General features: G+C 41.5%; 1 protein-coding gene across 1 annotated transcript; it reads right to left on the reverse strand.

Annotated features, from left to right (window-relative positions):
- Positions 1 to 1,955: 1,955 nt before the first annotated feature.
- Positions 1,956 to 13,729, reverse strand: Tdp2 (tyrosyl-DNA phosphodiesterase 2). The gene is made up of 7 exons (XM_028880730.2): positions 13,483 to 13,729; positions 13,317 to 13,402; positions 10,906 to 11,076; positions 10,113 to 10,204; positions 6,394 to 6,512; positions 4,512 to 4,682; positions 1,956 to 2,970 (listed from the first exon to the last, which is right to left on the reverse strand). The coding sequence occupies exons 1-7, from the start codon at positions 13,678 to 13,680 to the stop codon at positions 2,695 to 2,697; spliced, it is 1,113 nt and encodes a 370-aa protein (XP_028736563.1). The 5' UTR covers positions 13,681 to 13,729; the 3' UTR covers positions 1,956 to 2,694.
- Between the last annotated feature and the right edge of the window lie 33 nt (positions 13,730 to 13,762).

Raw genomic sequence — 13,762 nt, forward strand, 5'->3', positions numbered from 1 at the left:
CTGTTTAGGGGGTGGGGGAGAGTGAGCGGGTCAAACTGAGAAAGGGTGCACGTCTTAAATTTAAGTTCTCAAGCTGCTCAAAGCCAAGGTGGTCTAGAGGGAACCCTAGACAGACAGGGCTATACAAAGAAACCCTGACTGGAAAAAATGGTACGTAAAGGGCAACAGCAAAGCTACCGAAGACATTCTCTCCTTCTGTCATGAGACAGTGAAAAACTTCAGGCGGCAGAGCCTGACAAAGATGGAAATGGTTACATCAGTGTACAACTCCCCCCCCCCTCCGCTCGCCCCGCGTCCCCATCCCCCACCATGACAAATAAATTTAGGAGTGAAATGGAGTAAGATGAAGTAATAGCAGATACTGATGGAGATAAACAAGTCAACCATACATCCCTACAGATGACAATTACAAAATGAGGAGCTACTTTCAACTTCCTTTCCCCCTCCAAAACAACCAAGTGGGAGTATCATGCCAAAAAAAAAAAAAAAAAAAAAAAAAAAAATCAGCTTCTCTTTCATTCGTACACACACATCATGACACACTGAAGGAAATGCCAGTCTCCTTCCAACGGATGTGAAACCACGATCACCTCTGGTCTGGTATTCGGTGGACATTCACTGACCTCCCATTAGCTGCCAGACAGGTTCAAAGACAAAGTGATTCAAGCATTTGTTGTTTTTTGATTTTTGTTTGTTTGTTTGTTTGTTCACCTATATGTTTGCTAGAAAAATTTTCACAATAAAAGCTTGGAATTAACTTATTTTGAAGGGATAAACTCAAGTTCAACAAGGTTAAAATACATTGCTACACTGCACATGGACGGCAAAAACTGTGCTTGCCAAAGGTGTGGGAGGGTGTACAGGGGGGCCACAACTAAACCACTGACCTCACGATGTACCTTAATGGCAGAGCACTTGTCTGCTACCAATTGTGAATTGGAATTTCACTACAAGTTTTTCTTTTCTGTTCAAATTTAAAAAATCTCAACATCTTACAACTAGGTTCTCAAATCTTCCCATTTGAAAACTGCTGCCCACTGAAGACTACAGTGGATTGTTCTTTTCCTGACATATTTTGTCCAAAGTGATAAACAAGGAAAACATTTTATGTAGACATTTAGATAACAGAAATTATAACTTTCATGTTTTCATTAACAAATTGATGGTCTAATAGTATAATACATCACCCATTTCATACTGTGATCTTGTAGATTATTATTTTAAGGTGTGTTACTTTTGTTTATGTTGCATTTGTTTAATTCTGTGAAGCTGTGTTACTGTGCCTGTGTAAAACACCTGATGGTCTAATACAGAGCTAAATAGTGAGGCAGGACAGAGAATTAGGCGGGGCTGGCAGGCAGAGGGGATAAATAGGAGAAATCTGGGAGGAGAAGAGGGAGTAGCCGGAGAAGGAAGGGGACTCCAGGAGGCAGTTACACAGCAAGGCACGGAGGAGTAAGAGTAAGTAAGTTCCAGAAGTAAGAGAACGGGGTAGCTAAGGAAAGTTGGCAAGTAAGAAGCCAAGCTAAGGCCAGGCTTACATAATTAAGAATAAGCCTCTGTGTGTGATTTATTTGGGAGCTGAGTGGCAGGGCCCCCAAAAGAGAGAAAAAAAAAAGAAAAAAAAAAAAAAAACACAACCAACAATGTGATCTCTTAAAATTTAATTCTACCAAATGAGCCAGCACCATCCTCCTCCACTACTATACTGCTAAAATAGGTGCATCACACTGCTCTTTCAAGGTTAGATCTTTTGTTTTTTGTCTGGGTCTTACTCTGCAGCCCAGGCTAGCCTTAAACTAATGACAATCCTCCTGCCATAGCTTCCAAAGTGCTGAGGATTTAATAGAATAACACACAGAGATTTCTTGGTGATTCCACTGAAAAGCAACATGTGAGGTTGTTTTCCCAATGGCAATAGAACAAAAATCCCAGCATGGACAGAGAAATCATACTTAGTCTACAAATTAGTAAAACACTTTATTTACAGTACATTTTTTCTTTACAGAACATTTTTTAAAAATGTATTCTTTATTCACTTCCTGAAAAGTATTTCCATCTTACCAGTAACAAAACCAAAAGGTTACTTATCTTCATGAATTTTTTCTAAGAAGAAAATTCCCATGTTGCTTAAGCTGGGTGTAATCATTACTAAGCTTAATTTTGTCACTTATCGGAAAACTAATATTAATCAGAAGTTATTGAAATTCAAAGTGCAAATCTGATATACAACACCTGTCATTTACTGCAGATGGCCATGGCTTTTTCACTTAAGTTTCTGAACTTAGAAAACATAAGACACAATGCAGTCTCAAGAATTCAGTAACTTGATTTTTCTCTTAATAAAACGGTTTAATATTATTTTGGTGCCTAACAATAGCGCTGTGAAAATTAGCCCTGAGACAAGATGGCCACTACCTGAAGACCTGCTGGCAGCAATGAGCACTGTTACAAGTTGAGTGGCTGTGTCCTTTCAGCAAAGCCCACATATTCTGAACACAAGCATGCTTTGACTGCAAACACCAGTTCTTAATTCTGAGGACACAAGCTACAAAGCAAAATATAACTGTTTTTGCTGTACTAATGATCCAGTTTATTAATTCGTCTGTGTTAAACCTAGCTTTCCTGAACGGTTGAGATCTGCATGAATCCAGAACCATTACAAACATGTAAAGCTCAAATCTGGAAAGCTTTTCACAATACTACATTCAAGGTGCACAGGAGACCCCAGTGATCACTAGGAAATCTCCCACAGTCCAGTTTTTCCAACCCGACAAGGTCTAAACTTTGGGGAATAAGGTGGCCCTCTTCTGCTCTGAAAAATATTCGATCAAAACGATGCTTACAAGCAGCAGGAATCCTGAGATTAGTATTTATTCTTGTATCCCATGTATACTGGCAATGTTTAGGTTTGCCCAAAAATTCCCAGGCATCAAAAACATTGCCAGGTAAACCGCCACATTTGGTAACCTAGAAAAGAGAAAGAATATCATGTGAGGTTTATATATTTACAACCACCCACCCCGCTCAGTTGAAAAGGTGTTTGATATTATCACCTATAATGTAACTTTTTATTTAACTTTTTGAAATTTTGGTTTTTTGAGAACTGACTATGACTATGACCAGGCTAGCATCAAACTCACAGAGTCTGTCTCTATTTCTCAATTGCTCTGATTAAAGGCATGCACTACTATGTCTGGGAGTCACACTAAAAAAGAAAAACCAACAAACAAAAACCAGACCAAACCCTAATAATATTGTTTTTCTTTCCCCATTCACATTATATGATTTAAATCTTTGTGAGCTGATATTACGATAGGATACCAATCAAGTACAGGGTTAGCATTAGTAGTACACCAGGTTCAATCTCTAGCATTAAAAAAACAAAGTTTTTATGTGTGGCAGAGCACGCGCGCACACACACACACACCCCAACCACACTTTAATCCCTTTAATCCCCCATGTACACAATCTGGGGCCTTCAGTAGACTGACAGGATCGTGTCACAGTGCTGCCTGGCTCCTGAGCGTGTGCCACCAACCTACACACACTCTCTCTATTTCTAACTCACCTGCAATGGTTCCTCCAATAGTTTGGATCTCGTACACAACAATGCTATCAACTCAAGTGTACACACATCTTTTCCAGTCCTGCTTTCACTCCTCAAAGTAGGAAATGATGGATCACATGGTAATCCTGCATTTAATTTTCTGAGGTCTTGAAAATTCCTCATGTGTCTAAACTAAATTACGATTTTGCTTCAGAACTGACCACAGCAATGTCAGGAGTATGGGGTAAAAGGGTGATGAATCATGACATATCAGCAAAATTTTTGTTCAGATAACACACCATTATATTCTGTTCACGATTAGTGTGACTGAATCTCTCTCTTCTGTAACTATTAAAATCTCAAAAATCTGGGGCCAATGATATGGCTCAACCAGTACAGCTCCTGTTGCCAAGCCTTGACACCTCAGTTCCACCCCAGGATCCCACATGAAGGAGAGAACCACACCTCACAAGTTGTGCTCTGACTAAAATGTACACACATATAAAATTAAATTCTAGTAGTTTTTTATCTGAAAGGTTTCAACATATAGAATAAAACTTAGAATAAAAACAAAATCCTAGAGCGGTAGGTCAGCTGTGTTGCCTAGCATGTAAGAGGCCCTAGGTTCTACCAACAAAAATAAAGTTTTTAAAAAAGTTGGTTTCAATTCAGAAAAGAGGATTAGAACTTCTTGTACCTAGGGATGCTACAAATACCTTCCATCTTTTCTAAGCTCTTCTAATTATTACTCTAATACTTACCTATCCAAAATATGTACTGCTTTATATTGTCTGTACCACGTGTAGGATTTCCCCTAATAGTGTAAAGGCCTCCTTTTATACAAAAACTACAAGTGTTTTCTAACTTGTATTTCCAAGTCCACACCTTTGATAAAGGGAACCCAAATTAGTTTCCACAGCAATAATCTCTCCACAAACAGTGAACCAACTCTGTTACTTACTTCTTGATCTCTTAAATTTGTATCTCCTGCAAATATAACAGTAGTGGAATCTGGAGCCTCTTGCATTTTCCGAAAAACTGTTTTTAATTGACTTATTCGTTCTGCAGAATGTTCTCTGGTACTCTCCAAATGGGACGTCATAAGGCAAAATTCATTTCCACCCAAACTCACCTACAACAGGACAATTACAGTTGAACAGGTAACAGACTCTAACAGCAGACTAGTCAATAGTCAAATCAACTGGGATTTGCTTACTCAAATGCAGCTACACGTCAGTACTATCCTAGATGAAAAGAAGCACAAGGTGCCACCCTCACCTATGACAACTACTTAGCAAGCAAGAACTATTCACATAGTACCCCAACTGTGCCCCTCCCCCAGTAATCCCAGGCCATCAACGGCTCACACCTTTCTAGAATGCTATTGCAAGGTAAAAAGACTACTATAAAAGGTCACAAACTGGATCCTGCCTACTTCTCAACCTCCTGTCATACTCCACTACCTTTCCATACTCGGGGTGGTTAACACTGACTGTCAGCTTTACAGCATCTACAATCACCTAGAAGAAAATCTCTGTGAATGTCTGAGGAGTATTCTCAATTAGGTTACTTAAGGTGGAAAGACCCACTCTAAGTGTAAGTAAGGGCATCAGTGTGAGAGGAGTCTTAAACTGAACAAAAAGGGGAAACTGAGCTAACACTAGCAGTCATGGCTCTGCTTTCTGACTGTGGACACAATGTGATGAGCTGCTCCTGCCATAGGTTGCTTTAGTCAAGTACTCTGCCACACTAATGAGAAAAATAAGTGTCCATCACACTAACGTGAACATAACGCTCATTCACACCCACAGGTTAACCCTTGCAGTGACTTGCAAAGGTCTGTCATGGGTGTTTCCATTTCCACAGGGTTCATTCACACACTGAATAAAAAATGGGGAAAAGAAAGCAAGCTGAGTACCACATTCATCTAATTCCTAACTAACTCTGCACCTACAGGACGAGCTGCTTCACACTCCCACTACCAGGCCTTCCCTCAACGTGAGCCCAACTGCTAATGTTCCTTTGTGCTATGCAGTGGTAATTGTTCTCATTGCTGTAACAAGTTACTTGACAAATGTTCTCCTCTGCCAAATGTTACAATATTCTTAAGAAAACATCTGATCAGGAATTTAACTTTGTAAGTTTGTTTGTATCTGAAATTAAGTGGAAATCTAAGTTTTCTAAGACTATTTAAAATATATTTGTAAAAGAGCCAATGAGCTGGCTCAGTGGGTAAATCACTTGCTTCACAAAACTGATGACCCGACAGCAATATATAGAACCACAGTGGGAAAAGAAAACTGACTCCCCAAAGTTGTCCTCTGACCTCCAGACCCACACTTACAGACAGATATAACAAACAGGATTGAAAGAATTGTCCCAGCCGGGTGGTGGTGGTGGTGGTGGTGGTGGTGGTGGTGGTGGTGGTGGAAGAGGAGGAGGAAGAGGAGGAGGAGGAGGAGGAGGAGGAGCACTCCTTTAATCCCAGCACTCAGGAGGCAGAGGGATCTCTGAGTTCAAAGCCAGCCTGGGCTACAGAGTGAGTTCCAGGAAAGTCTCAAAGCTACACAGAGAAACCCTGGGGGGGGGGGGCGGGAGGACGGGACTGACTGTCCCAGTGATATGGCTCAGCAGGTAAGAGCCCCTGCCACAAAAGCCTGACCATCTGAGTTTGATCCCTGGAACCTGTGGTAGGAGAGAACTGAGTCCCAAAAGTCCTCTAACTAACACACCACAGACACACATAAACAAATACTAAAAAAAGAGTATATAAGGAACAAATTTATCTGTAAAGACAATTCCTTCAAAAACAAACAAAAAAACCACCTCAAACTTAAACTTACATTCACACATAGAAGGTTTCTCATCATTTTGGTATTTGGAAAAGGAACAATCTCTTGACTTTTAAATTTCACTCTTCCTTTCTTCAACAGTATGGCTGTGAAATATCCTTCTTCGTTACCTTCAAACATTTATGGAAAAGTCTTTAGGGGAGGTCAGAAGTATCTTCACTTTACCACAAGCTCCCCTACTGTTACAAGGAACATTATTTACATGGGTTCAAATCTTTGAGAGTCCATTTTGAAGTAGGTCAACCAAGTGTATGTTTCTGCCCCTTATTAAAGTCTAACAAGAGACACAAATTTGATATTTAAGATCAGATAGGGATAGGACAAGCCTCCCTAGTATAACGTTTATTTAGTATGTGTGAGGCCCTGGGTTATATCCCCAGCAGAGACAGGGAAAGTGCCCCGGCCTGCAGGGCTACAACGGGTACTTGACCACCCTAAGGAGGGAATGTAGGGACAGGAGATACAAAGGAAAATATACCAAGTCTAGATTCTGATCAAGGTGCAACTTTATTTTCTTCCACAAGGATTTACATAGTTCCTGCAAAGTGGGGGGGGGGGAGGAAGAAGCTGTCATTTGCATAAGGTGGGGCAAGCTAACAGGATGTTTGTATAGGATGTTTACAGGGTGAGAGGGTCAAGGGCTCTGACTCAATGTCCTGTTGCTAGGCAACCTGACTGTAAGATAATCTAGTTCCCTGTCTTATGGGAGTCTGTATTTTTCCACCAACTAGAGATTCTGTCCTTGTCCCTGACAGGAAAGGAGGAGAAAAAGGAAGGAGGGGTGGGGAGGAAGGGGCACAGGTGCTAAAAGTAATTAGCTGTTATGCGTAAAAAATTGAGAATACTGGAAAGCTAGACGCTCATAAAAAGAGAGTAGGAACAAAAGGCCAGTGAATCAAAGCTTCCAGCTTTTTTTTGTTTGTCTGAAAAAGAAAGCAGGTGGGTAAGTAGCAGACAGTTTATGAGAACAGAGAGACCACTTGAGTGCACGAAGAAAGCTGGTGGATGTGTTCAACCAAAGTCTGGTAATATTGGGACATAAAATCACCTCAAAGGCAAAAGCTAAGAAGAGGAGGGACAGTTCAGGTCTGGATACAGAATAAGCATGACCCACATGTCTTCCCCGGTTCCTCACAGCCAAATCATTACTTTATGCTTAAATTAAGTTTTAGAGGCTCTACCAATTCTATCAAATCTGCAACCCCAGGCCATGTGAGACCCAGGACAGCCATGAATGCAGTCCAACACATTTGTAGATGACCTCTTTCTTTCTTTCTTTCCTTTCTTCTTCTTCTTTTTTTCTTTTGAAACAGGGTTTCTCTGTACAACTTTGGAGCCTGTCCTGGAACTTGCTCTGTAGACCAGGCTGGCCTCAAACTCACAGAGATCCACCTGCCTCTGCCTCCCAAGTTCTGGGATTAAAGGCGTGCGCCACCACCGCCCAGCTTGTAGATGACCTATTTCAATACCAAAACACTGAATACACCCCACCACCTGCTGCTCAGTTGTTTTCAACAGAGAAAAGTGCCTCATGCCCAACTTAGGAAATCTTTTTTAGGAAAAAGAATGGTCTCAGATTAAAAGCTTTTATATATTTGATATGCCAACAACTAGAAGTCTCTCCACCACAGAACAAGCCATTTGGCTATACCAAAATTTTCTTTCCATTAGTAAAGTGCAGTACTTAGCCTTTCTCAGGGATAATAAACTACCAAATTTTAACAGGGATCTGGAATTTAAATGTGAACCAAGAGTCAAGAATCCCTATACATAAAGGGCCAGGTTTATGACATGAAAATACCAACCTAACACAACTAAAAAGAACAAAACGAGGAAAATGAAGCTGGGTGTGGGGGTGTACTCATGCAATTCCAGCACCAGGAGGAAGGAGGCAGAAGATCTCCATGTTCAAGAAGGAAGAAAGGACAAAATAGAGTTCAAAAGCAAAGTACCCTCATAAATACTGCACGTTGTAAAACCAGAATCTTCTCCTCTTCAGGAACTCACTCTCAACTCATCTCCTTTAATCAAAGAAATGTAACAAGGGCTAAAGAGACAGTTCAATAGTTAGGAGTTTGGGCTGCTCTTCTAGAGGACCCAGAAGAGCATGGTAGTTCTCAACCATCTGTAATTCAAGTTCCAGGGTATCCAACATCCTCTTCTGCCCTCGGTAGACACCAGGCACACATGGGGTGCACAAGCATACACGCATGCATACATACATACATACATACAGAACACCTATACACATAATAAATGTGGCTCACCAAATCAAACACTTTAAAACCTAAAACAGAAAAACAAAGCCATATATTCAGAGAAGATACTGCATCCATAAATCAAAGTGTACACGCCATAAACCGTGAACAAGTAGCCTAAGAAATTAAATATGGGAACTTATGAAAGATATGGAAATAAAGGATTTATGGAGTTTTACAACTTAAGGGGGCTTTCAAAAAAGAGAAAGGAAAAAGAACAATGATAGAGGAAGAAGAGAAGCATTAGGGGGAAGGTAGGAAAAAAGAAGGAAAAGTAGATGAGGAGGGATGGGGAAATGGGGATGTTCCAAACCTCTAACCAAACCCTCCAACAACCATTCAGTACAATAAATGAAGAAAAGGTAGAAAGAACATCAGGGCTTAAGCTGAGGTCCTCAAACTTCCAGAGAATGGAGTAGGGAAAGGGCAGAATCATAACGGCAGCAGACTGACCATTCTCAGAAACCAAAGTCACTGAATCAATGCTTCCAAACTAAGAAACACTTAGTTCAATACCAAAACACTGAATACACCCCATATTGAGTTATGTCCACTCAACTAATTACAAGGCTGCAATACAGGTATTTTCAAATATGGTAGGATTAAAAATACAAAACCAAACAAAAACCCCACTCCACTACCCATATACCAATCAAGCAGAAAATGGCTCTAGCTGGGTGTGGTGGCACACACCTTTAATCCAAGCACAGGCAAAGGGAGATGAGATGGAGTTCTGTGAGTTCAAGGCCAGCTTGATCTACATAGTGAGAAAGGGAAAGCCAGAGCTACACAATGAGACCCTGTCTCAAAAAAAAAAAAAAAAGGTACTGAAATGAGAAAAAATGAGAGGGGAGAAGCATAGGACACAGAATACAAAGTCCAAAAATAAGAATCCCAAAGAGATTCGTGAAAGAAACCCAACCAAAAGAGGAGCGGGCACAAAACTCAAGAGCGCTCTCCTGAGCACCCAGGAATCGAGTGTGAATCAAAATTAAAAATCACAGGCTATGTAAAACTGAAAATCCAAAGTACTCAGTATAACAATTATAAGATGTGATCTGCTATTTCCAACACATTTAGCAAAACCAAAATGAGAGACAAATTACAAACTAAAATTATACTGGAAAAGGATAAAAATAAATCAAAAGGAATTAAAGACTTTTTGAGAAAATATAACTAAAATGTGATTATCACACTTAAAAATACACAAGTCTGAAATTTTACAACTTTGTTTTCCTAAAAAGAAATATTTATTTCAATCATTTTTCCATTTATTAACATTAAGCTATAAAATAACCTATCAACCTTTTAACTATCATGTGCCTTGCTCATTTTTTCTCAAACTATGTGTGCCCTTTCTTGCTGAAACAGCCCAACTTTGATTTCTCTCCTTTATTGATCTATTTTTCAAAGAAAAACGGCAACTGAGAAAGAAGGCAAGAGAAGCATTACCTGTAATTATTTTGTAACTGTTTGCTCTCTTCTTTAGGTAGGCGCAATATGAAGGAATAACTTCCTGTAGAAATACCACATCTGGACTATACCTAATTTAAAAAGATCAATTTAACAAAAACATCAGCATATCATTCATTTTCAGCTACCTAGAGAAAATTCCATAATACATAAGAAAACTGTTACCCTCCAGGACCCCCAGTACTCAATGCTTATATTGACCTTTATCTGTATTATTTACTACACAATATCATAATGACCAATTAAAAATGGACTGGATGTGTAGCTCAGTGACAGAACACTTGCCTAACAAGGCTGAGTTCAATTCCAGCACCTCCACTACACATCACCCCAGTGGAATTAAAACAGAAAACATATATACTACACTGAGTTTTCCATGGTCATATACATCAACAGATGTATTCAATGTTACCTCTTCAGATTCTCTTAAAAAGCTGTAGCTGTCCAGTGATAACAGCCCCAGAGAACTTCAGTACTCTACCTAGTCACAAAGCTCTCAAGGCCAGAAACAGATCTTTTAGGAAATTTTCAGTTCATGGCAGCAATTATGGACAAAACTTACTATGTAAAGCTTACAGTTCTAGAATGCAGCTAACATAAACTGGTATTCCAATCCATCCCAAGGCCCTTCCCAGACCAAACATCCCAAGTCTTATGCATTTATTCTGAGCTGACCTTAAAGTCAAAATTTCAAATACAAATTTGCATTGTTGCTTTGTAGAACTATAAAAACACTTATCACAGTCCCTACCACAGAAGTGACAATGCTTACAAAGCTAGGCAGGAACACACCCCACGAGCCCTCTCTGGCAGATTGTTTCCATCTAATCCATCAATATTCCAGGTAATGAAAGAGATAATGCTGCTATCTTCTAGAGGAGGTCCAGATGAACTGGATTCTAAAGTGGTGGTATCATTTTCATCCTCGTTGGTTAGATCAACACTGGCAAGATCAAAATAAAGGTTTATTTTTTCTTTTAATCTACAAACTCTGAAATGTATTTGGGAGCTATGGAGGTAATTCAGTTGGCCCCCACTCTCATTAAAGACCAGAAGTTGTACATGCTTATAATCTCACCATGGGAGGCTGAGACCAATAGATACTGAGGCCTGTTTTATCCTAAATGAGGAGTCCATGGTCCCAGTGGGAGACTATCTCAAGAAGCAAGAGTACTACTCCTTTAGAACCCAAATCTGACCCCTGGCTTCTAACAGATGTACAGACTGTGCCCTCTAAAAATGAATTTTCCGGTATCCGTTGCCCTCAGTTTGAAGATACAGACTGATGATTCCTAATCAGAAAATTCACGTTCTGAATTGCCTCTGCTCAAACAGTTTTTTGTCCCAAACATTTCAGATAATGGATACTTCTCCTATGAACAATTTTCTTTGAAGAATCCTAAAAGCTGGGCTGGAGATAGAACTCAGTGGGTAAAGGTGCTTGCTGCCAAGCCTGGTGGCCCAAGTTCTACCTCCAGAACCCACATGGTGGAGAGAGCTGCAAGTTGTCCTCTGCCTCCACATGCTGGCTTGTGTGTGTGTGTCTGCCCTTAGAGGGAACACTTTTCTCCCAGAGTGAGTTGTTTCAAATACTTGGTCACTCTGGTTTGTTTCATAATGTGATCTCCAACAAGCACACTAGCCATCCACCCACCTCAGGGCCACAAGTAATGGCTTTCTTCAAAGAAGTAAGCGTTAGGCACTTTGTTAACTTTTGATTCTACAAGCTGGGCGGCGGTGGCGGCGGCGGTGCACGCCTTTAATCCCAGCACTTGAAAGACAGAGGCAGGTGAGTTCAAGGCCAGCCTGGTCTACAAGGTGAGTTCCAATACAGCCAGGAAGGTGAGTTCAAGGCCAGCCTGGTCTACAAGGTGAGTTCCAATACAGCCAGGACTGTTTCAGAGGAAACCCTGTCTCAAAAAACAAAAAACAAGCCAGGCGGTGGTGGCGCACGCCTTTAATCCCAGCACTCGGGAGGCAGAGCCAGGCAGATCTCTGTGAGTTCGAGGCCAGCCTGGGCTACCAAGTGAGTCCCAGGAAAGGCGCAAAGCTACACAGAGAAACCCTGTCTCGAAAAACCAAAAAAAACAAACAAACAAAAAAAAAAAAACCCACAAAACTTTCGAGTCTGCAACAGTAAAAAGAATCCCTAACCAATTTTGCATCCAAATTCTCCAAATGCGAATGTTTTATTAGTCTCTTTCCAAACCACTTCCATCCTTCCCTGAAGACTTTCTTACCTACACACTCTACAACCCGCACTGTGAACTAAATTACACCGATATGCCATCTCTTTTAATAGCCTTTAACCGGAACATTTTAGTCTCTCATGAGTAACGTTTTGTGTGGGTTTTTGAACATGGAAGCATCTTGTTTATGACTCAACTTCCATCCCAATTTTACTATCCATTGATTGTACTTTGTTATTTAGTAGTTCTCAAAGGATTTTTCTAAATCCTCAAACCTTGGCCATTTACCAGTTTGAACTCTACCTCAATAGTCACTTGTCTCATGAACAGCTGGTACTTAATTAAATACAGATTTATATTTTACTGTGCAGACTACAACCTGTTTCTAATTGTTTATTGTCTCTGATTTTACATTGGTTCCTATGTTATTCTGGAATATTTCCAACATTCTCTGGCTACTCCCTTACTTTCTAGCACTGTAGATTATTCTATGTTCATCCTCTACCTCACTTCCTCCTGCTCTAGAATCAGTCATCTTGTTCATTTTAGTGAAGAATATCAGAAGCCAAGGTCTTGGTGCCAGGCTAATTCAACGCCAATTCTGAAGAAAATATAAAATGTTTGAGACAGGGTCTCACATTGTATATCTGCTGACATCAAAATTAAAAGTCTCCTTCAGCATCCTGAGTATAGTAAGTGCCTTTAATCCCAGCACTAAGGAGGCAGAAACAGGTGGATCTGAGTTTGAGGCCAGCCTGGTCCACACAGCGAGTTCCTCTGGGCTACACCGTGAGACCTGGTCTCAAAACAACAAACAAACCAACCCAAAAAAGCAAGTCACGTTGGAAGTGACCGAGGTCCCTCGGAGAAAAGTATTCCCTCATACTCCCAGCCCGGGGGCGCCAGTCACCATTTCCAGGTCGGGTCTTCTGACGCCCAACGCAGCCCCCCAGCAAGCATCCTCCAGCAAGCTGCCCGCGGCCCCGGCGCTTACTAGGCCTCGGATCTGAAGGTCGTCGGAGGCTGGCGTGGCCACGCGGGGTCGTTCTCTGGCGGTTCGAAGAAGGCGCTCAGCGCTTTCTGAAAGGCAAAGGCACAAGGATGGAGGGCACGCCCCGCCCACCCGGGAAGAGGGGAGGAGGCGAGAAGCGCAACCCTACATCCATCTGCCAGTCGTTCTCGGACAGGAAGGTGTGGGCCATCGTGGGGTCGCATTTCGCCACCAACGCAAACCCCATGCACTGAAGCCGCCGCCTCTTCACCGGGTTGTCAACCTCCTCCTCTGCCTCCGCTGCTGCGGGCGCCGCCGCCGCCGGCTCCGCCAGCTCCGCTGCATCTGAACCGCTCCCGGACGCCATCACCAAAGCGTCCGCTTCCCGCGCGTCCTGCTCTGCGCAGGCGCGCTGCGCGTGCGAGTGCTTCCGCTTCAACCTTCCGGCC

This window comes from Peromyscus leucopus, chromosome 5 (genome assembly GCF_004664715.2).
Source record: "Peromyscus leucopus breed LL Stock chromosome 5, UCI_PerLeu_2.1, whole genome shotgun sequence".
NCBI classification, from domain to species: domain Eukaryota; kingdom Metazoa; phylum Chordata; class Mammalia; order Rodentia; family Cricetidae; genus Peromyscus; species Peromyscus leucopus.

Bases quoted from the DNA above. Each gene is read 5' to 3' on its own strand.
- Tdp2 (XM_028880730.2), bottom strand. From the start codon at position 13,680: ATGGCGTCCGGGAGCGGTTCAGATGCAGCGGAGCTGGCGGAGCCGGCG. The intron at 6,513-10,112 runs GTAATGCTTCTC...AAATGTTTGAAG, and splicing joins CAGTTACAAAATAATTACAG to GTAACGAAGAAGGATATTTC. The intron at 2,971-4,511 runs GTAAGTAACAGA...TCTCTTTTCTAG, and splicing joins CAAATTTAAGAGATCAAGAA to GTTACCAAATGTGGCGGTTT.